Source organism: Dermacentor albipictus, chromosome 10 (genome assembly GCF_038994185.2).
Source record: "Dermacentor albipictus isolate Rhodes 1998 colony chromosome 10, USDA_Dalb.pri_finalv2, whole genome shotgun sequence".
NCBI lineage: Eukaryota > Metazoa > Arthropoda > Arachnida > Ixodida > Ixodidae > Dermacentor > Dermacentor albipictus.
In genome coordinates this window covers 38,796,919-38,818,851 of record NC_091830.1, presented here as the reverse complement: position 1 = coordinate 38,818,851, position 21,933 = coordinate 38,796,919, and the positions used below count along the sequence as shown (strand labels likewise).

At 48.5% G+C, this 21,933-nt stretch overlaps 1 protein-coding gene and 1 long non-coding RNA gene across 8 annotated transcripts in view; one reads left to right on the top strand and one right to left on the bottom strand.

The window, feature by feature from the left end:
* The window catches only part of LOC135911875 (uncharacterized), a 351,642-nt gene that overhangs the window by 126,347 nt on the left and 203,362 nt on the right, over positions 1–21,933 (bottom strand). The window lies entirely within an intron of this gene.
* LOC135911874 (uncharacterized) overlaps positions 1–21,933 on the top strand; it is a 186,367-nt gene that overhangs the window by 159,226 nt on the left and 5,208 nt on the right. For 6 of the 7 annotated variants that reach the window (XM_065444205.2, XM_070527428.1, XM_070527429.1 and 3 more), the window contains 3 exons: positions 2,649–2,731; positions 4,297–4,405; positions 4,763–4,828. In XM_065444205.2, coding sequence (XP_065300277.1) covers positions 2,649–2,731; positions 4,297–4,405; positions 4,763–4,828 — 258 coding nt within the window. The remainder of the gene's footprint in view (positions 1–2,648; positions 2,732–4,296; positions 4,406–4,762; positions 4,829–21,933) is intronic. The other variant, XR_010567484.2, reaches the window with a different exon arrangement.

The window sequence follows — 21,933 nt, the reverse complement described above, 5'->3', positions numbered from 1 at the left end:
CACAGTGTCTGAGGTTACCACTAAATACGTTTTGCAATAAAGTATGTGCAACGATTGGTTTCAATCCCGGTTCCCTTAGCACTGCAGCCAATTGTTCTACTCATTAGACAATGCATTACCTAATGTCCAAAGCGTGAGCGAAAGAGGTTACGTACGACACGCATACCGCAACCTAGGCGAAGTTCATAAAGATTGCTAACCTCACCAAGACAAGCGAGTAAGCAAATCATTGATACCAGCTATCTATGTTCAATGCACTCACCACTGCACAAGACAACCTTATTAGAATGGTATCAAAACTAAAAATGACAACATCAGCCAAAAATAATTCATAACTTCATAAAGGGGGTTAGGAACAGCTACAATCCATTTTCTAGTTAGAAAAATATGGCGTAGTCAACAGCACTGTACATTCACTAGATGTGGCGTCCGAGTGGCTCGCATCTTAAGGGCTATTCAGAACCCAATACAAGTGCCATGTATTGTTGAAATTGAATGATGTCATGGCCTGTTTTGCCACCATTGCGTGTATTCGTTCCACCAATAATTCGCTCCTTCTGTGCCAAAAGCATGTTCCACACTACAAATTTGTCAGGCTCTTGCTGTAAGAAATGCCTCCAAATCCGTCCTCTCAAATCTCTTGGCCGTAGATTAAGAAAATAGGAATTCCGCAGTAGCTACAGGCGCCGATATTATAGAGGCGTAATGCCCCCAAGCATCGTATTTAACTGGCAAGTAGAGTTCCCATGTGCTCTCCATAAGCTGCGTTCTCAGTAAGCTATATAGCTGCCATACGGAGAAGAGAAATCTAGTATATTACGGTGGATCCAGTGAGCAATGCTTTTGCTCGAGTGCTCCTCTTTTTGCTATATAGGGCGCATAATGTTGGTAGCTTCTTGAAATAGATAATTGCTGTCGTGGCTTACGCTAAATCTTTGGGACAATATTTGCGCGCTCTAAATGTGCTAGATTAGGCTTGAATGACTGAATATTTAGTAGTCCCAATCCTGTGTGCTATTTATTTCTACATCCTCGCTCGTTCGGTGCAGTTCCAAATTTATTAAATTGTGGAGTTTTACATGCCAGAACCACTTTCTGATTATGAGGCCCGCCGTCATGGGGGACTTCAGAAATTTTGACCATCTGGAGTTTGTCACGTGCGCCTAAATCTAAGTACACGATTGTTTTCGCATTTCACTCAGTGCAATTCATTTCGGTAAGTAAAGAACCAACTAGCCAGAGACAATTCTGTTCAGGGAAATATTTGTTTATACAAGACGACGTTCTCTTGTTGCCATCTTCATTGTGGAGCTGCAAAACCACGTTCTCGCAAAAGCGTCATCTACATGATCAAAAAAGTTCCTGCAAAAAGTTGGTCCCCTTTTATGCGTAATCGGCGCTGCCATTCAAGTTCATTCATAAATTTGTATTCAGTGCCATGGGGGACATGAAAGTAGAAGTACTTCTCGTTGCACGAGCCAAACAGGACTCACTTGAAATGACATCACACTCTGTTTTTCAAGAATATTATGAGTTGCTCTACGATTTTGTGAGTGTTGCGTTCCGCAACTGCGAAGCCGACTCCTATACATGTCTTTCTTCAGGCTTCGTTTCTCGAAAGTTTATTGAAAACAGGGGAGGAAGCAATGGTTTGTATAGGAGCATCCAATCTATCAGCACATGACGAGTAAGAAACCGAGGACAAATGACGATACGTCCAAAAGTCGCCAAGGGATACAATATTTTTATAACTTACGCGTAAAGTGAAATATACACGTTAAGGTAGCGGTCTTCCTGTTGGTGGGCGACAATGGATCGGTGAGTAGCGCAAGAAATAATACAAAGAAATACAAGATTTTATTACAGCAATAATGGTGCGTAGTAGTTGAAATTTAGGCATACATTTTCCTCTTTGTAGACCCTACTGAAGCGTACAACTGGATTATACTCATCCATAAATTCATTTGCGCAAATCACAAGATATCCCACCATCTTCAGGCTTAGCAATGCATGATGAGACTAACATGGAACAACTGTTTTTCCTAGCGGATGTGATCAAGCCCGCACGTTTCAACCTTACTTTTCATTGATAGTGCCCTCACCGTGTGAGGCTTTTCTTACGATAGCAATTTGTTCGTCAGATGATTGAGTAGTGCGGCTGCAGTTCTTGCGATGACTGCTTGTTTATTCGTGTTCTTGTACCTGAAGACGGTCTTGTTAGTCTCGCTACGTAAGCAACCTCTTCGATCTGAATAAAACATATAGAGCATGCCTTTCGTTATAGTTCTTTGCAAACGGTGCAGATTTAACGTCAATGGTACGATAACACTTCTTTTGCAACTGTTGTGAATAATGTGGCAGTCCTGATGTCCAGAAAACCAATAGAGCATTTCTTCTAGAATGAATTTAGAAAGACGTGCGATAGTTAGACAGACTCGGGATGGCGAAGAGAATGCATCCACCGAGCCTGATAAAAAAGCAGGCGTGTTTTCCGCCCAGGGAAACACCGGCTCTGATTCCTCAGCGCCCTCTCAACAAAGTGCATTTCTGGGTGTCACTGACGGCCCACTGAAGATTTTGTTTGATTCCTTGTGCATTGTGCATCAATTGAGGCTTTATTGTGACAATAATATTTTCACACCTAATAGGGCGACAGAAGTTCAAGACGAGAGAACAGCTGGGCTAATAGATTTCATTTATCCTTCTGACCCACATCGCCTAGGTGTGTCCGGTAAGCACATCAATTATTTCTATCATAACTTCGAAAGAAAGCAATGAAAGTTTTCTATAGTGACTGACGACTTTGCAAAATTGTTACATAGATAAGACACAATTATGGGACCTTTTGGTTCCATAATATGGAATGCTCCTTGGGTAAAAACTTATTTGGTGTAGCTATATATTATATAGCCAGGGATCACTGCATTGCATTTACTAACAGCATTGATTCATATGCAAGGATCAGCATTGTAGTATAGGTAAAAGTTCAAATTTCATTTAATTAATGCCAATTTATGTCTCGTTCTGGCTAAATATTAGGCTTGTTTGTAAGTTTAAAAAGCCAGTAAGGTTAACACAGTCAACGGGAGTAGGTAAACCTGCAGTTAACATTGAGAAAATAATTGGTAATTGGTAGGGAATAGAATGCGTAACGTTTAGTGCAGGAGTATATCTGCGTCACAGAACGCCTACCATGGGATTCCAAATGCAGGGAAACATGACATTATGAGGGGCATAGGGAGGTTAGAAAGTTAGGCATATGATGATGATGGTGATAAAAATAAGATTATTACATGATAACTCCATGGTCTATAAAATGTACAGAAACAGGAAAGCTGGCTCAGAGCGGTCCTACGAGCAGCGCATCCTCGGCATAATCAAGAACCAGTCCATAATAACCGTAGGAGTCACAGTTCCTCTCACCAGCCTAATCCATGCCTCGTAGAGGGACACTCGCACCACTTTCCGGTGGTGGACCCAGGGCTGAGCTTGGTGCGGGCAATCCCGACATTAGTGGGCTGCGATATATCGTGTGACAAGGCTATAGTTTTGGCACATGTGCGACTCAGGTGGAACTTCATAGCCAGTGTAGGCTATTGATGTGCCAGTTTCTTGTGATAAAAGGGTGTTAAAGGAGCAGAAGGGACGAGTCTGCTTAGAGTGGCTGGTGCCGCCACCAACAATCGAGTTTGTCTGGTGTGGGAACAAAACTGCAGTGGAGCTTTATCAGCCGCTCAGCCGCATCTAATTCGCCCTGGTGAAACCAGAGGAAAGTGGGACTTGGTGATCAGGAACATTCGCATAGGGACTACAGGAGCATCATTGGGCTGCCGCTCAATGATCTCTGGATCGTACATCAGTCTAAGTCAACTCATGTGTTATAAAATAAAATGGTTATAGCTGGTAAAGCCTTTGGTACTACATTAGAAGAATAACGTACTAATAACGGAAATCATTACGTTCACTATTCTTTTGCAAAAGCAAGCACTGACGCATAAGTATAGGCTAGCCGATAGGCCGCTACCAATTCCACCGGGTTGAAATCATATAGGGTATTTGCGAAGTAAGTATTTTCTTGTAATAATTACGAGGAAGAGCTGCCTTCGTGGCCCCACAATAGCATGATTAGAAAAGCCTTTTCAGCAAAAAAGACTAATACAGACATAAGAGAAGAAAATACGGCACTCCTGTCCATGTCATTGTTTTCTCTTCGCAAGCTTCTTTTGCATTATGTACTCAAGAGGCTGAAAGACCATTAAGAGAGTAAAAACTCCCAATAATGATTTTTATTTACAGAAGTAGCCACGGAAAACACATTCTGCACGACAAACACAAGTGCAGCTGTCATAAGACATAAACATAAGAGTAAAAATTTTTGGAGCACAACAAGAGCCTTACTGACTGTGTGAGTATTACTAAACCACATTGTTGTACTTATGTTCCCCTAAAACCAAAGAAGCAAATAACTATACGGTCGATTATTTTCTGTGGTGAAAGAGTTTTTCCTTTGGCTCACGTGAATCAGGGAGTAAATACGCAGGCCTGCCAAGGCACCCACATTCACACATGACGAAACTGTTCCTCAAGGTAATTTCTTTATGAGACGCTTTCTGAGTGATAAAATTGTGCCTTTTTCTTTTTGTTGCACGAACTTGAAATGCTCAAGGTCTTATGTGAAGTATAACACTGCGCTAAGCCTCACAATGATCTCAGCACATGTGGTAGATCACTAACACATCTTATTCTGTAATTTGTTCCACAGATTTGGATCAAGGCACTTCTTGAATTTTACGAAGAAGGACTGGGACACCATGAATGAGACCTTCTCGTAAGAAAACCTCCATTCATTTTCTTCTAAACAATTTTCTAGAGGAAAGGTTTAGCTGCTCTTGCTAAAACTGCTCTCTGAGGAAGTAATTATCTTTCACGAAAATTTAGGCACCAGACAGCTATATAAATGTAGTGACCCCTTGTTGTCAAGTTCCATATGCAACATAGGATATTTTAGAAGTTTCTGGTGCAACTGTTATATTTGAAAATAGAAGTTTTTATTGCAATAAGAGAAGTAAAATCACCCACTGTGTCATTTTAAACAACCATAACCCTTGTTGATTGCCAAAAAAGTAAGATGAGTAAAATTGCCGAATTCTAACGGTGCTTTTTCGGTGCTGAACACTTTGTTTAGAAAATGGCAGCTGTTTTTATGTCCATGTTATCTTTATGGCTACAAAACACGGCTAAACGCAAGTTTGCAGCAAGCAATATTTGACACAGAATATTTATCATTGAAAGTGTTAGAGCGTCGACATAATGCATTGGGTTGTATTGGACGGCAGACCTTCTGAAGAATTCAGCGTGTTCGCCACTCCGCTACGGCCATGGCTGGGTCACACCAATATACAGAATAACTAATGAAAGATAAGTAATGCATACGTCATGCAGACTCAGAATGCAATGAGTATGATGACGTGCGTAGCCGGCATCGCATACATAGCTGCTAGTTTATTGACACGCTCACAGCGGACGCTCGTACCTCCGTTTTATTTCCCCTCAAGAGAGGATATTTAAGTGCCCTTGCTAGTCCAGCGTGGAATGCCCAGGCTAGTGTGTCACATTCCCCATTTCATGAGGGCGATAACGCTGTTTACATATTCTCTGCATTTATTGCGGCCATTCTATTGCACTAACAGCCTGTGTTTTTTCTGACGCCGTCTTCCTTCCTTACAATCTGTGCGAAGTCGAGATGGATGACTTGAAAACGCAGTCTGGAGTAAACAAGAATAACCATGTCTTTTCCCCAGGGCCTAAATTTGCTTTTAGGTGATTTGCGAACGGTGGCAAGTTTGAACGTAATCAAGGATGTTTTTATTCATGCTTTCCAAGGCAGAAGTGTTGGCTTAACTGCTTATATGGCTTCCCAAATCCATCATGACCACAGACCCAAAATCTTAGGACGTCTTGTTTCTGGACCCCTAGAAGTTCTCATCCGCAGCCCCAGTTCTTTTATTCTTTCCAGCAACATGAGTGCACACGCGTGTTCGGTATCCAGGGTTGGTGGAATGTGAAGTCAAGAAATGGCTTGCGCTTTGGTAGCTTATCACAGAGTCTGTGGGCCATCTAAACTTAAATCACGGCCGTTTGCTCATCCATGCAGCGACCCTTACTTTAGGCCGGGTGAGCTTCAAGGAGTGCGTAAAGTCTGTTTATCGATGAATAATTTAATGTGGTGGCCATCTATATAGGTTTTGAAATACTTCCCTGTCATCTTGACTGCTAGGGCTCTTTCTTCGGTTATCGCACAATGTTCCCGCGGTTTAGTGAAGTATGGCACCAATAGCCCGTAACCTTCAACTAGAATTGCAATGGCTCTGTGTGATGATGCTAGCAGAAGACGGCACCTGTTCAGTAGAGCTAGGCGCTAATACAGAGCTCCAAATGTCTTTGGAGATCCGAAGGAGCTCAAACTGAGTCAGAGCTTATAACACTACCTATACCTTGATATAGTGCTCGAAGTCCTCATTCCATACATATGAGTTGCTGTGTCTTTTGAGTTAATGAAGTCAAGGACGCAGTCTTGGTTATAGAATGCGGTATAAAGTATTTGAAATGCCCCCAAAGACTCCCAAAATTCCTGAATAATGTAGGTCGTAGGGCTTTGGCATATCATTTATTTTTTTTACGAATTATGGCTTAGACTTTTTCTTGCGTCCATCATTGACACTACTAAGAAAAACCTCTTAACACTATTCTGCATGTTAATTTTCAGTTTTGCTCTAGTCACCGCGTCCTGGACTTGAGGCTGATGTGCCACACGTTGGTCCTTCGTTCTTCAATAGACAATGCTGCCATCTATACGGATGTTAAAAGGTTGACCCATGAATACGTGTATCACATCATACTTCATTTTTTTTTAAAACCAGGCGCCCAAACCAAACAGCAGCCTATTTTTTCATAGACATCCAATGGGTGTCAAAAGCTGTAAAAACCAATTTATTGCACATGTAATCATACCTCGCGGTAGGCTTTGCAGAGATCCATAATGGACAACCAATGACAGCTGCCACTTTCGTTAATGCTCGAGACCCAAGAGAAGTTTGTCTTCATCATAGGGAAGCCCACGTGCATCACCGAAAAGAAACACGCCATACTCATTCTGCAATAGCATCAGTTCGTTGCATAGAGATTGGGAACAGATCTTATTGGTTCACAAGTCCATAGACCGTGTACAACCTGAATTTTAGCATGCTCTTTCCTCACGACTGCCATAGGTTGCCCAAAAATTGATGCTGAAGCCTGCTGATTTTAGAATTGAACACTAGTTGACGTTCCTTCTTTAGCCACACTTCCTTTTCGTGTGACAGCGAATACGGTTCTTATCGAAAAACCATGGGCAGTTTGTACTAGTGGTGCAAGGCTGAGTCACCGGCTTTTGCTAAGTTTTGCGAAGTTATACATGGCTCGGGAGGGTTAACTCTAAGTGTAGGTTAACTCTAAGTTTTGCGAGGTTACGCATGACATGGCTAGGTTTACACTAAGTGTTGCTAGGTTTTACTAAGTTTTGCAGTGTTATGCACGGTTTTGTTAGGTTCATACCAAGCGTTGCTATGTTTGCTAAGTCTTGGGAGCTTATGCATGGCTTAGCTATGCTCATACTAAGTGTCGCCAAGTTCTCGCAAGGACATACATGACCACGTAAGCCATACAGGCCTCAGGCTGTCATGCGCATACGAGCCGCACTACGTGCATCACAATTTATTGTGTATAGTGTTTGGGTACCAGTCGTAATCATCTTCGATCCGGTCGTCGTCCACGGCGTCCGACCTGGTATGGGAAAACGGCAGGTCTTCGGCAAGCGCATCTTGGCCATTGTATACTTCCATGGTGTCGTCGTCCCGCTGCTCAACCGGACGCCCATGCTGCACCTGTAGATTATCGAGGCAATGCGTGGCACACTTGTAGCCATGCACCCAATTCTCCATGATTGCATTTAGCAAGGAGCGGCGGTGGCGGTAGCCTCGGCGCGATAGGCAGGATCGGCTCTCCTTCGGCAATCGTAGTAACGCTGAGCCACGCACCCAGCTTTCTTGTAGGCGGCTTCTTACCCGGGAGTCTTGCCTTTCTTCGGGAGCGCCACGGTAACTGTGCGCGCCTCTTCCCTAGGTGAGATAGACGAGAGAGGCGTGGGCGGGCTGCTCACAGCTTTCTAGAATATTAGTGACGTCTAAGTGACGTCACTAATATTCTAGAAACGGCTAAGTGAACATTTGCCTCTCCTCGGCTGGGGAGAGGGAAGCCTACGGATCCCGCGGCGACACTGCGCCCTGCGTACGTGAGGGATGTGTGGCTCGACGATGCACAGCTGGGCCGAGTTTTTGTCGGCACGAAACAGACTTCCGAAAGGCTTAGCAGCTCCGGTGTAAAAAGTGACCTTAACTTTCCGGGTGGTGGTTGTAGCAATAGTGTAGGCTTATGTTAAATAAGACAGTCGAAGGAGTTCACACAATTAGAGCAGCCAATGGATCCCGCAGAAAGTTTTGTTATAGGTCTTTCCACACATACTTTGTCGTTAGGAAGATGGGGACTGGATAATCTACATAACTGTACGTAACATTTACACAAAAGAAAACTAAATACATTAGGTTCAAGGAGCCATTATACTTTCAAATCTTGCAATGTCAAAAAGGCTTTCCTTTTTTCGTATTTGCATGCGTGGAAGCCACGCTGTCACTAATTAGTTCGCTGCTTTGCGTCTTACCCTTGGGGAGGAATGCAGGGCTCTCAATGATCGAGGCAATAGAACGCAATAGAATATATACTCTCAACAAGTGTGTCACGTAAGCCTTCCTAACGTTACTGCTACCATCGTTTATTAGCGTCTCTCAGCTAATCGCTCGAGATAATTTTGCTTGATAATTGTGTGTCTTGTTGCTTGTCTTGGATAATTATTAGTCTTGGTGTATTGGTTTCATAATTATGCGCCTACATTTTCTCTGCCGGTATTGCTTTGACAATATGTATCGCATTAGTGAGTTCTTCTTTCGCGGTAAGAAAAGCTTTTAAAAGAAGGTACACAGAACATGGTGGTAAATATATTGTCGGGCGAATTGCTAAACTTGCATTCCACGTGACCTCCGCTTTTGAAAGCTCATTTTGCGATAAAGTGTATAACATCTCACAAGCGTTCTGCATGACGTACAGACCAGCGCACCTCACGAGAACTTTTGCGTACAGCCTATTTTTCCGTGCTGGAGTGCTACGCCTAACAATATCCACAGGTGCAAATGTAACGCGCACATAGCATGTTACATTTTGGGAGCAAATGTTCTAAGGTGTGACAGTCTACGCGCTTCCTCGCCATGACATAAATGTGGCTTATTACTGAGTCATCTTGTGGGAACCAGAGAATAAAGGCGACGATGAATCTCTGGGGATGGCAAGCATCGAGAAGAAATAAATGCCCGTAGCCTGCGACTTCGTGCTTGGCCCTACAGGACGCATACACAACAGATCATGAAATGCAATCCAAATTGTCATTATCTGTGGACAAATAAATGATAAGCATATTGGTCATGCTACGAATTGTGTGTTCAGTTAGGTGATTTCGCTGCAGGTTGTAATGTGCCAATTGATGGTATGAGATCTACAAAGACAGATACATTGCTCAAAAACAGCCTGCGTAAACATCCATCCACGACCACTAGTCACAACACGTGTAGCACCGTGACAGAGAATGACAGAGTACAACGGGAAATATATAACGTCAGGTGATGTAGCCGAAGTGATCACTGCAGGCTGAATATACCGGGCCAAATATTGCACATACAATATTTTAGCGAAGCCATGTAGGGGATATTGGGAAGGAGCCAGCCAAGTAAGAGTGCCACAGAGCAGCCACAGGAGGAGTGCGATGAGTATCACGTTGGAAAATTGCCAACGTACTTGTTCGCCGTCTTCCTAAGCTTTGGCCAATTGAAACGCTAACGCAGTGGGTGTAGCTTCCGAGCAAAGCTATGGTAGTCTGACTTGATGTCATTGCACATGGCGGAAAGTATCATATGACTGAGCGTTCGCGGAAGAAGGAGAAGTGGAGCACCTTCCCAAGGAGAATACTTCATACACAAAAAATCATCAAAACTAGTGAAGGGTGCGCCATGCATAAATTACCGAGTGGCATCAAGATGAGCTTCAATGAATGAATCATGCTGTTGATCACGCTTGCAGAAGGTACCAGAAGGAAACCGTGCATAAGGGAAGGAGGTACTTGTATAAGATATCGTCCATATATGTCGCGCATTCTGAATAATTGCGAGACAAACAATCAAGATCAGTGTTACAATGAACAGTCTAGTACATGATAGAAAAATCATATTCTTAGGTCATAATGACCAGACAGATAATCCGCTTGTGGATTGAAGTAGCCCCAATAGCCAGCAAAGATAACGGTGGTTGTGACGATCCACCCGGGTTCGTGAACTAGGGAGGGCTCGAGGCACCCTCCGTAAGAGAGACGCTCAGGAGCGTGGTGGCCATGAACAATGACTGGCCGCCATGCAGCTGTGCTCTTCGGTGTTTATTGGTGCGGTGACAAATGTTGCCCACCAAGCCTGGCGGGCCACTGAGTATTATGCCCGAGAAAGCGTCACACGCTTGTTACACCCCTTAAACCCAGTTTATTAACTTAATATACAAACGTCCAAGTTCAGAGCATAGGCCGCTGTCCCAGCCAAGTCGACGGCGCCTGTTATCTAGGCGAGTAACACTCCGGCGGTCTCCGCGGTCGAGTACTCCGCTTGGGCACCGGCGTTGACGGACCGTGTGTGGCAACACCAGGTGCTGCCTGAGCCAGCCTCCCTCCGTCCGGAGGGTCCGCAGTGGTCGGCCTTGCGAGTGGTGTCGGACTTGACACCGGCCCAACGGGCGCCGCACCACTAGCAACGCTTGCCGCCTCCGAGGTGGGCGGTGCTCCGCTGGAAGCGACTGGTGTTGCCGGTAGTCCGCCTGCGGCCTGAAACTCTGAAGCGGCAGTCGAGGTTTCTAGCCAGGTCCCGAGGCGAGGCCTAACACGGTCGGCGGGTCGTTGCCGCGCGGTCTCGTCTGGCTTACGGACGAGGAGCGATGAAGCACAGGCAGGCGACACCACCTGTCCGGCGATCCAGGGTGCGCCAGGATGGAAGTTCCTGGCGAAGAATGGAGCTCCCGACTCCGCCAAAGGCCTGCGATGGCACCCTCGGTCAGCAGCTGATTCAGGAGCATTGTGGATCGGAGCTCCGCCTGCGAGATGTCCAAAGGTGTCTTGACCATCCGACCCAGCAGGAGCTCACAGGGGGCTCGGCGAGTGACATCATGGGGCGTAGTCTGGTACTGAAACAGTACCCGGGCAATCTTCGTCCGGAGGAGGAGGAAAAACTTTATTTGCTCTACTTAGGTAGAAATTAGTGGTGGCAGATGTGGTCGGCCATCTTCACGGTCTTCTTCCCCATCTGCGCAGGGTCGACGCCCCTATTCCAGCGCACCACTGAGGGTGGCTACTCGGTGAGCGTGCCTTACTAGTCCATGCTGGACTTTCGGGTCACTGCTGGAGAGCACCCTCTCCCACTGCTTCGCACTCGGGTCTTTTATTTGAAGGAATTGTTGATTCTGAACGCATTCCCATGTAATGTGATATAAGGTGGGCTTGGCGCCGCACCAGGGGCAATGTCTCTATACTGGGTGGGAAACATCTTGCTTAGTGTGTTTAGGTTTGGATACGTTCCTGTTTGCAGCCTCCTCCAAGAGGTTGCTTCATGCTGATTTAGGCTGTTGTGGGGTGGAGGGTATTCGATTCGGACCCCCTTATAGTAATTCAATACTGAGTAGCTTGGGTTGACTGGTATGGGTTCCTCAGGGTCGGTGCTTGTGGCCGCTCGGTTTGTGTGCTCTCGAGTTGCCTTGTCCGCCCTTTTGTTCCCTTCTATTCCAGCGTGTCCCGGTACCCAGAAAATTCTATGCCTGACTTTGTTAGCCCTGCAGGAGCGGAGGATGTGAAGCGCTCTGCGTCCTATTCTGCCGTTCATGTAATTCCGACACGTAGTTTGCGAGTCGGTGAGTATTCTTAAAGACCTTTCGGATCGGTAGCCCTCCAGTGCTGCTAGAGCTACGGCTGTTTCCTCAGCTTCCGTTACCGAGCAGTCCTTCATTGAGGCCCTGCTGATCTCTTTGTACTCATGGCTTATTACTACTGCAGCTGTCTTTACTATGTTTGTGCCTCTTTGCTTGGTGTATACTGCAGCATCTGTGTATACTGTTGTGTTTGTTGTGGCCAGGTACTTTTCGACGTATTTCGCCCTTGCGTCCCTACGCGCCGTGTGGAGGTTTGGGTCCATGTTTTTGGGTAGGGGGCTAACAGTGTATATTTTCCGATATTCATCAGGAATCCCCTCCGTTCTTTGGGTTTCTTTCATTGATTCCGCGAAGCCTAGTCTTATTAGCAGTTCCCTTCCCGTTTTGGTCTGCTGGAGTCTGATGAGCTGTGCGATACTTTGGGCTTCTTTTAGTTCTTCGAAGGTGTCGCTTAAACCAAGTGCCATTAGTTTCTCTGTCGATGTATTGTTCAGCAGGTGAAGTGCTGTTTTGTACGCTTTGCGTAAAATTGTGTCCACTTCTTGTATTTCATGTTTGGTGCAGTTGAACTACGGGAGTGAGTATGCGACCCTGCTGACCACCAGGTTGCCAACCAGCTTAAGTGTGTCTCCTTCTTTCATCCCATATCTCTTTTGTGACACCCGCGTGATCATGCGTGCTATTTGGGTTGTTGATTGCTTGAGTGTTTGCAGCGTGTGGGTGAAGCGCTGGTTGGATTGCAACCACATTCCAAGGATCCTGATTTGTTGGCTTTCCGGTATCGGCTGCCCCTTTAGCCATATGTTAAGGCTTTCTTTGCTTTTCTTGCCCCGTGTAATTCTCAGAAGCTCGGATTTCTCCGTGGAGCACTCAAGGCCTCTTTCCCCGACGTATTCTTCCACGCAAGTGGCTGCTTCTTGCAGACAGCTTTCTTTTTGGCACAGCGAGCCTTTAGTGGCCCAGATGGCGATGTCATCTGCATAAATGGCGCGTTTTATGCCTTCGATTTTGCTTAGTTTATGCCCTAGGCCAATCATTGCGATGTTAAAGAGTATCGGGGAAATTACTGAACCTTGGGGTGTCCCCTTGTTTGGTGTGGGGAACTTTTGCGATCGAATCTCTCCCAAACCTATTGTTGCTGTTCTATTGGAGAGGAAGGCTTTGACGTATCCGTGTACTTTCTTCCCGCAGTCTACGCTGTTAAGGCCTTCCAGGATGGCCACATGGCTTACATTGTCAAAAGCTCCTTTTATGTCTAGTGCCATTAAAATGTTTTCTCCGTTGTATGGTATGTTGCTGAGAACCTCATGTTTAAGTTGGAGAAGGACACCCTGTGTCGAAAGCTTGGATCGGAAACCGAACATAGTATGGGGGTATAGCTCGTTTTCCTCCATGCAATGTTGTAGTCTTTTTGTTACTATCCTCTCATATAATTTGCCTAAGCACGATGTGAAGGAGATTGGTCGTAAGTTTGTTACCTGTAGCTTTTTTCCTGGTTTGGGGATCATTACAATCTCGGCGTGTTTCCATTCCTCTGGTACCGTTTCCGCAGCCCAGTGTTGGTTGAGGAAGGCGGTGAGCTGTTCCACCTGTTCGTCCCCTAGGTTTCGAATAAGTGAATTTCTGATTGTGTCCGCGCCCACTGCTGTATTCTTTTTTACGCTTCTTATGGCCGCGTACACCTCTTCTTTTGTGAGTGGCCTGTCCAGCAGCTCGTTTTCTTTCCCTTTGTATTGTTGTGTGTAGGCCGCCGGGTGGTCACGTCCGAAACATTTGACTCTGACCTGCACTAGCAGTTCAGAGTCCGGTCCCTCGAATTCGTGTACCAGGCGGTGTATGGCCTTATTGTTTTCAGATCTTGTTTTTGTTGGGTCCAGGGGCGCCTTGAGTATGTGCCATGTTTTTGCCGTTCTAAGCGTTCCGTTTAGAGACTCGCTAAACTGTTGCCAGTTTTGCCTAGTCAGCTGAGCCGCATACTCCTCCGCCTCCTTGGTTATCTCTGCGATTTTCTTTTTGAGCTTCCTGTTTAGCCTTTGTTTTTTCCATCTTTTAGTGAGCCCGCTTCTTGCCTCCCATAGCGTGAGTAGTCGCGAGTCCACCTCAGGTGTTTCCTCTGTTCTTTCTATTTCTTTGGTGTACTTGTCGAGCACCTCCCTGAGCTTGTTTCCCCAGCCTTCTTGGGACTCGATGTTTCCCTCCATAGTTTTGCATTCCTTCCTGAAGGCATTCCAATATGTCACTTTGGTGGCGCCAATTTTGCGTTTTATTCTTCCAGTTGCCAATTGCGTTTTAGGATGTAGTGATCGCTGCCCAGATTCTCCAGCAGGTTTTCCCATACCGTCTTTTCTGTTCCCCGGATGTATGTCAGGTCGGGGCATGTGTCGGAGCTTACGCTGTTACCTAGTCTGGTTGGCGTACTGTCGTCTCTTACGAGGGTGCAGCCGTACATATCTGCTGCTTCCTTAACTTGCATGCTTTTCTTGTCTGGTTTTTTGTAACCCCAGGTCAGATCTTTGGCGTTGAAATCTCCTACAATCACTAGGGCGTTTGTTTTGGCTAATTTGCTCGCTCCTCCAAAAAGTTTGCGGAAGTCGGCCTCTTTTTGACTCGGAGGACTATAGAGGTTTATGACAATGACACTGCTGCCTTTTCCTTTCTTTTTCGGAATGATTTCGACAATACCGTGGTCTATTTCTGTGTCGGCTATGCTGTCGTGTGCTATGGCGGTGAGGGATTTACTGAATAGTATTGCTGTGCGTTCTTTTTCATAGCACGTGTAGCCTCTTAGCGTTGGTGTCGTTTTCCCTTTCTCCTGTAGTGCTATGATATCTGGTGGTGTGAGTTGTGTGTTTATGTACTGTAGGAGTTCACCCTTGTTTTTTGCGATAGCCCCTGCTATTCCATTGCCAAATTTCTATTGTTTCGTATTTGGCCATGATTAGTCCTCGGTGTTAGAAGCGTTGTAGTTTTCGAGGCCCTGTCTTCTTAGGTTGAATTTGTCGTTAGCTTGTTGTGAGATTTGTTGTTTGCATTGGTTTCGGATCTCCTGATCCATTATTGCCATTTTCTGTTCTATTGCATTTGTTTTCTCTTGTATAAACGTTATAAATTTTCTCATTTGGTCTTCGAAAGATTCTGGTTGCTGTGGTTGTTGTGGTGGAGTCTGCAGTCTAGGGGGACTACCTGTCTTTTGATCCTGCAGGGCTTTAATTAGCTCCTCCAACGATCTTTCTAGCTTTTCTATGCGTTTGCGATATGCTTCGTTTTTCTTTCTAAGGTATTTAAGTTCCTCTCCATTATTATTATCTTTCCCCCAGTGCGGAGGTGGTGCTTTGGGTGGTCCCCAGCTCACCTTAGCTTTATCTTGGGTCTTCTTAATATGTTGTTGTCCCTTGTGTTGCTGCTGCCCCCTCATGGGCGGAGGCTGCAGTAGTGGGAAGGAACTGTCGCTGGCTGAGTCTCTGGCCTGGCTCCTCGACTGCCCCCCTCGACTGGCTCCTGGCTCGGCTCCTCGAGCGGCTCCGGCTGGCGGGATCGCCCTCCAAACTCAGCCATCTGGGTCGGCGCCTGCAGCTGCGGCTTCGGCCTCGGCGTTGTTGCTGCTGCTGATGCGGTTGTTGGCGGCCGCGGAGCTCCTTGGTATCCTTGTGGCGCCGCTGGCAGTCCGTGGTTCCGGTTAGGTGGGCTCCTCCGCCTACCAGGCATTTCGGTTGGCATTGGTGCCCCTCTGGGGGGCTAGTGGCTCCGCACTGGTGGCAGATTCTCGTTCCCGGCTTTGCGCACACGTCCGAGCAATGTCCTTGCTCGCCGCATACAAAGCATACTTGTCTAGTTGGTCTGTAGGGGTGGGTCTTGTACACGCATGCCCCAAAAATTTCGTGTTTGGGAATGAAAGAGCCGTCGAAAGTGACGAGTGCAGTCTCCGACTTGCCCAGCATTCTGGCGCTCAAGATCTCCACTCCTTGGGTGCGTAGGCGAGTAGGTCCGCCGCGATTCCTGGGGGTAGCCCGTGAATAACGGCTCTTCTGATGTCTTCAGGTAGAGCCACGTAGGCGTTCACGTCGTAATTTTGCCCGTCGAAGTTGAGGCAGTTGATCTTCCTGATCATCCCGGCCGCTTCCTCGTCCGAGGCGCTTGCGATGATGATGTTGGAACCTGGCCGGAGTCTCACCAGGAAATTGTCCTCTCCGAATTTTCGGCCACACGCTTCCACGATAGCGCGTGCCGCTTGGTACGTCTTCAGCTCCTTAACCTTCAGCCCGCCCTTAGGCCGAATTATGTTCTTCGCGTCGTTCAACGGGAGCGGCGGGAGTATGTGCCTCGACTGCCTCACCGCGCCGCTCTTTTGTCCTTGTGTCGTTGACGTCAGGCCAGCTGCTGCCGCCGGCGCCATCTTGATATTGACACGTGTACTTATCTTTATCGGGCAACCACGTTTCGCAGCCTAACAAAAGTAATCGCACAGCATGGGACGCGTCTGTATGTACCGAAGTTTCTGGAACGTTATCGATGCTTCTGTCTGTTGTCGCTGAACGTTATGTTATCTGATTGCATCACTTGACGCGAATGGTGTAGAGTTTGTGGAAGGCATGCGGGTCCGAACGATTAGTCTGGAACATTCGATGACTGCTCTATAAAAGCCGACGCGCTTGACCCGCTGATCAGATTTTCGACGATCGCCGAGCGTGTTCGCCGCCATCGTTGCGCTTGAAGTGTAGCCTGTTTTGTGGGCACAGGTTCGCCCAATAAAAGCTAGTTTTGTCTTTCACAGTACTGCGACTGTGTTCTTTAACGTCACTACCACGTGACATCTGGTGGAGGTGCTAGTGCGTTCATGTACCGAACGCCCCCGCAAAGTCGCGATCCAAGCCCAAAGCCCGAGGACAAAACTAACATCGCCGAAGACCAGCGTGCTAGCCGCAGACTGCAAAGACTGCCCCCAGAGCACGGACTTCTGCCTGAAACGACAAAGAAGATAGTGATCAAGACAACCCAAATGGCTGCCCCAGTGTCCCCCGTTATCCAACAGCAACCTCGGGACCCACCAACTTTCCATGGAGCAGCAACTGAGGACCCGGAATACTGGCTGGAGACGTACGAGCGAATCGCGACTTTCAACAACTGGGACTCCGACGACAAGTTGCGGCACGTATACTTCGCCCTAGAAGACGCCGCCAGAACGTGGTTCGAGAACAGGGAGTCGACATTGACAACATGGGACCTGTTCCGTACCGGCTTCATGCGCACCTTTACAAGCGTCGTGCGCAAGGAAAGGGCCGAAGCCATGCTGGACGCCCGAGTGCAACTACCGAACGATAACGTTGCCATCTTCACGGAGGAAATGAAGCGTCTCTTCCGCCACGCCGACCCGGATATGCCCGAGGAGAAGAAAGTCCGCCTTCGCATGCGTGGTGTGAAGGAAGAACTTTTCGGCGCAATGGTACGAATCCCACCGAAGACCGTAGAAGAGTTCCTTCGCGAGGCAACCAACATCGAGAAGACACTCGAGATGCGAAACCGGCAATTCGACCGCCGCACGAACGCGACAAACTACGCCGGACTTCAGTCACTGGCCACCGACGACCTGCGCGAGACTATCCGAGCTGTCGTGCGGGAGGAGCTAAATAGCTGTTCCCATCATCCCAGCCTCAGGTGGCTTCGATTGCCGATGTCGTGCATGAAGAACTCCAACAACAACTTGGAGTAGCCCCTGAATCGCCGCAACCCAAGCCGCAAGCAATGACCTACGCCGCCGTCGTAAGCCGTCAAGGTCCTCCTCCGCGACTGCGCCAGGGCCCTGTAACGCCGCAATTCCGTCGACCACCGCCGCCGCCACCGACAGCACGCCCACCCGTCGCCCAGCGGAGCTACCCGAGGAAGACCGACGTTTGGCGCGCTCCTGACCACCGCCCGCTCTGCTACCACTGCGGGGAAGCGGGTCACGTCTACCGACGATGTCCATACCGGGAAATGGGACTGCGAGGTTTCGCCGTCAACGCTCCGCGCCCGCAGCAAGGTGAACGCCCTCGCGATATCGCTGACTACCTCGCGGCTACTCAGTGGAGCTCTCGACGACCGTCGCGTTCACCATCACCAGGCCGCTACCTGTCGCCGCAGCGCCGACCATACACTGGCCCAGCCCGGGGCCGGTCAGCGAGCCCATATCCGGAAAACTAAAAGCAGCAACCGATGGAGGTGCGGTTGCTGTCCGTCGAACTGACGAAGATCCTCCGCCGCCGACGAAGACGACGAAGAAACCATTTCGACGACCTAATGACGACACGCCGCCGTTCCGACGAAGTCAGGAAGCCAAGACTACACCGACGAAAGACGACTTGACGACGCGACGTTCCAGTTTCAGTTCAACACGACGCAGCCGTGATCCGACGCCAAGACCTAACTGCAACGCCAAACAAAGAACCACCGACCTCGACGTACTTCTCGACGGCCACGCCGTCACCGCTTTAGTCGACACAGGGGCTGATTACTCCGTCATGAGTGGACACATCGCCGCCCAGTTGAAGAAGGTTAAGACTGCATGGGAAGGCCCTCAAATTCGCACCGCAGGAGGACACCTCATCACGCCGACTGGAATCTGCACGGCAAGAATAACCATTTATGACCGAACTTACCCTGCCGCTTTCGTTATCCTCCAACAGTGTTCACGAGACGTCATTCTCGGTATGGACTTCCTGAACCAACACGGCGCAATCATCGACCTGAAGTCACAGTCAATAACGCTGTCGGGAGATAAAGCGATACCGCCGGAGAGCCCTCGTAGTCACCATGCCTTGAGTGTGCTCGAAGATCAAGTGAGCATCCCGCCTCACTCCAGCATTGTTATTTTGGTCGGCACCGAAACACCCGCTGACGTAGAAGGCGTCATCGAAGGCGACCAACGTCTTCTGCTCGACCGTGAAATTTGCGTCGCAAGAGGGATCGCTCGACTGCACGGAGGAAACACGAAAGTGTTGCTGACAAACTTCAGCAAGGAGTTCAAGCACATCAACAAGGGCACGACCTTCGCATACATCGAGGAAATTGTGGAAACCAGCGATGCCTTTGTCCTCTCGGATTCTGTCGCATCTACCCCGACGACTGTAGTTCCCGAGTCAGACTTCGACATAAGTCCAAGTCTCCCGGTGATTAAGCAGCAACAGCTCAGAAGCCTGCTTCGACGATATAAAAGCTGCTTTTCGACGTCATCGAGGATTCGACAAACACCAGTCGCAAAGCATCGCATAATAACCGAAGAATGCGCTCGACCACTACGCCAGAGCCCTTACCGAGTTTCGACGCGGGAACGTGAAGCTATAAGAGAACAAGTCGACGAAATGCTGCGCGACGACATCATCCAGCCGTCGAAAAGCCCGTGGGCATCCCCTGTTGTCCTGGTAAAGAAAAAGGACGGAAGCCTACGTTTCTGTGTCGATTATCGTCGACTGAACAAGATCACGAAGAAGGATGTATACCCCCTCCCACGGATAGACGACGCATTGGATCGGCTCTGCAACGCTAAATACTTCTCGTCGATGGACCTCAAGTCTGGCTATTGGCAAATAGAAGTCGACGAAAGAGATCGCGAAAAGACCGCCTTCATCACCCCAGACGGCCTCTACGAGTTCAAGGTTATGCCGTTTGGACTGTGCTCGGCGCCTGCAACGTTCCAGCGCGTCATGGACACGGTTTTAGCAGGATTGAAGTGGCAGACCTGTCTCGTTTACTTGGATGACGTCGTTGTCTTCGTCGAAAATTTCAACGATCACCTTAGGCGGCTTGCAACAGTACTTGAGGCCATCAAGTCATCAGGGCTCACTCTGAAGCCAGAAAAGTGCCGCTTCGCCTACGATGAGCTTCTGTTCCTAGGCCACGTCATCAGCAAGTCTGGAGTCCGCCCCGACCCGCAGAAGACAGCTGCCATCGCAAAGTTCCCGCAGCCCACCGACAAGAAGACAGTGCGTAGATTTCTTGGCATGCGTGCTTACTACAGGCGATTTGTCAAGGACCTTTCACGCATCGCTGAGCCGCTGACACAGCTAACTAAATGTGACATTGAGTTCAAGTGGGAAACGCCGCAGGCCGACGCATTTGAAGAACTCAAACGACGCATGCAGACTCCGCCCGTACTTGCGCACTTCGACGAGCACGCCGATACCGAAATTCACACTGACGCCAGTAGCCTAGGCCTCGGTGCCGTCCTAGTCCAGAGAAAAGATGGACACGAACACGTGATAGCTTACGCTAGCCGGTCGTTGTCAAAAGCGGAAGGCAATTATTCCACAACGGAAAAGGAATGCCTCGCCATCGTTTGGGCTACAGCGAAATTTCGCCCCTACCTATATGGCAGGCCATTCAGAGTGGTCAGCGACCATCACGCGTTGTGTTGGCTAGCTAACTTAAAGGACCCTTCAGGACGGCTGGCACGGTGGAGCCTCAGACTACAAGAATACGACATTACTGTAACATACAAGTCCGGACGAAAACACTCAGATGCCGATTGCCTATCACGCGCCCCCATTGACCCGCCGCCGCAAGATAACGAGGATGACGACGCCTTCCTTGGAATAATAAGCGCGGAAGACTTCGCTGATAAACAACTAGGGGACCCGGAGCTAAAAGCCCTTGTCGAGTATTTGGAAGGCCACACCGACGTTGTCCCTAGGGCATTTAAGCGTGGACTATCTTCGTTCACGCTTCAAAACAACCTACTCGTGAAGAAAAACTTTTCACCAGTCCGGGCCAACTACCTTCTTGTTGTTCCGTCGGCGCTGCGTCCAGAAGTACTGCACGCCTTACACGACGATCCAACCGCTGGGCACCTCGGATTCTCCCGGACGCTGTCGAGAATACAGGAAAGGTATTACTGGCCGCGTCTAACCACCGACGTCGCCCGTTACGTTAAGACATGCCGAGACTGTCAACGACGCAAGACACCACCGACAAGGCCAGCAGGGTTACTACAACCGATCGAACCTCCTCGTCGACCATTCGAGCAGATTGGGATGGATTTGTTGGGGCCGTTTCCGACGTCAACATCCGGGAATAAGTGGATCGTCGTGGCGACGGACTATCTCACCCGCTTCGCTGAAACAAAAGCTCTACCGAAAGGCAGCGCAGCCGAGGTGGCGAAATTTTTCGTCGAGAACATCCTGCTGCGACATGGCGCCCCAAAAGTCCTTATCACCGACAGAGGAACGGCTTTTACAGCAGAGCTCACCCAAGCCATTCTGCAATATAGCCAGACAAGCCACAGGAGGACAACTGCCTACCATCCGCAAACGAATGGTCTCACGGAGCGCCTGAATAAGACCCTCGCCGACATGCTAGCGATGTACGTCGACGTTGAGCACAAGACGTGGGACGCGGTCCTGCCGTATGTAACCTTCGCTTACAACACGGCGGTGCAAGAAACAACACAGATCACGCCGTTTAAGCTGGTTTACGGCAGGAACCCGACGACGACGCTCGACGCCATGCTGCCCCACGTCATTGACGAAGAGAATGTTGACGTCGCTAGCTATCTCCAGCGCGCCGAAGAAGCCCGACAGCTCGCCCGTCTGCGAATCAAGGACCAACAGAGGACCGACAGCCGATACTACAACCTCCGACGACGCTTCGTCGAGTACCAGCCCGGCGACCGTGTTTGGGTATGGACCCCGATACGCCGACGAGGACTCAGTGAGAAACTACTCCGACGCTATTTCGGACCCTACAAGGTCATCCGACGCATTGGCGCTCTGGACTATGAGGTCGTGCCAGACGGCATTTCGCATTCACAGCGGCGCCGCGCACGATCTGAAGTGGTCCACGTGGTGCGCCTTAAACCCTTTTACG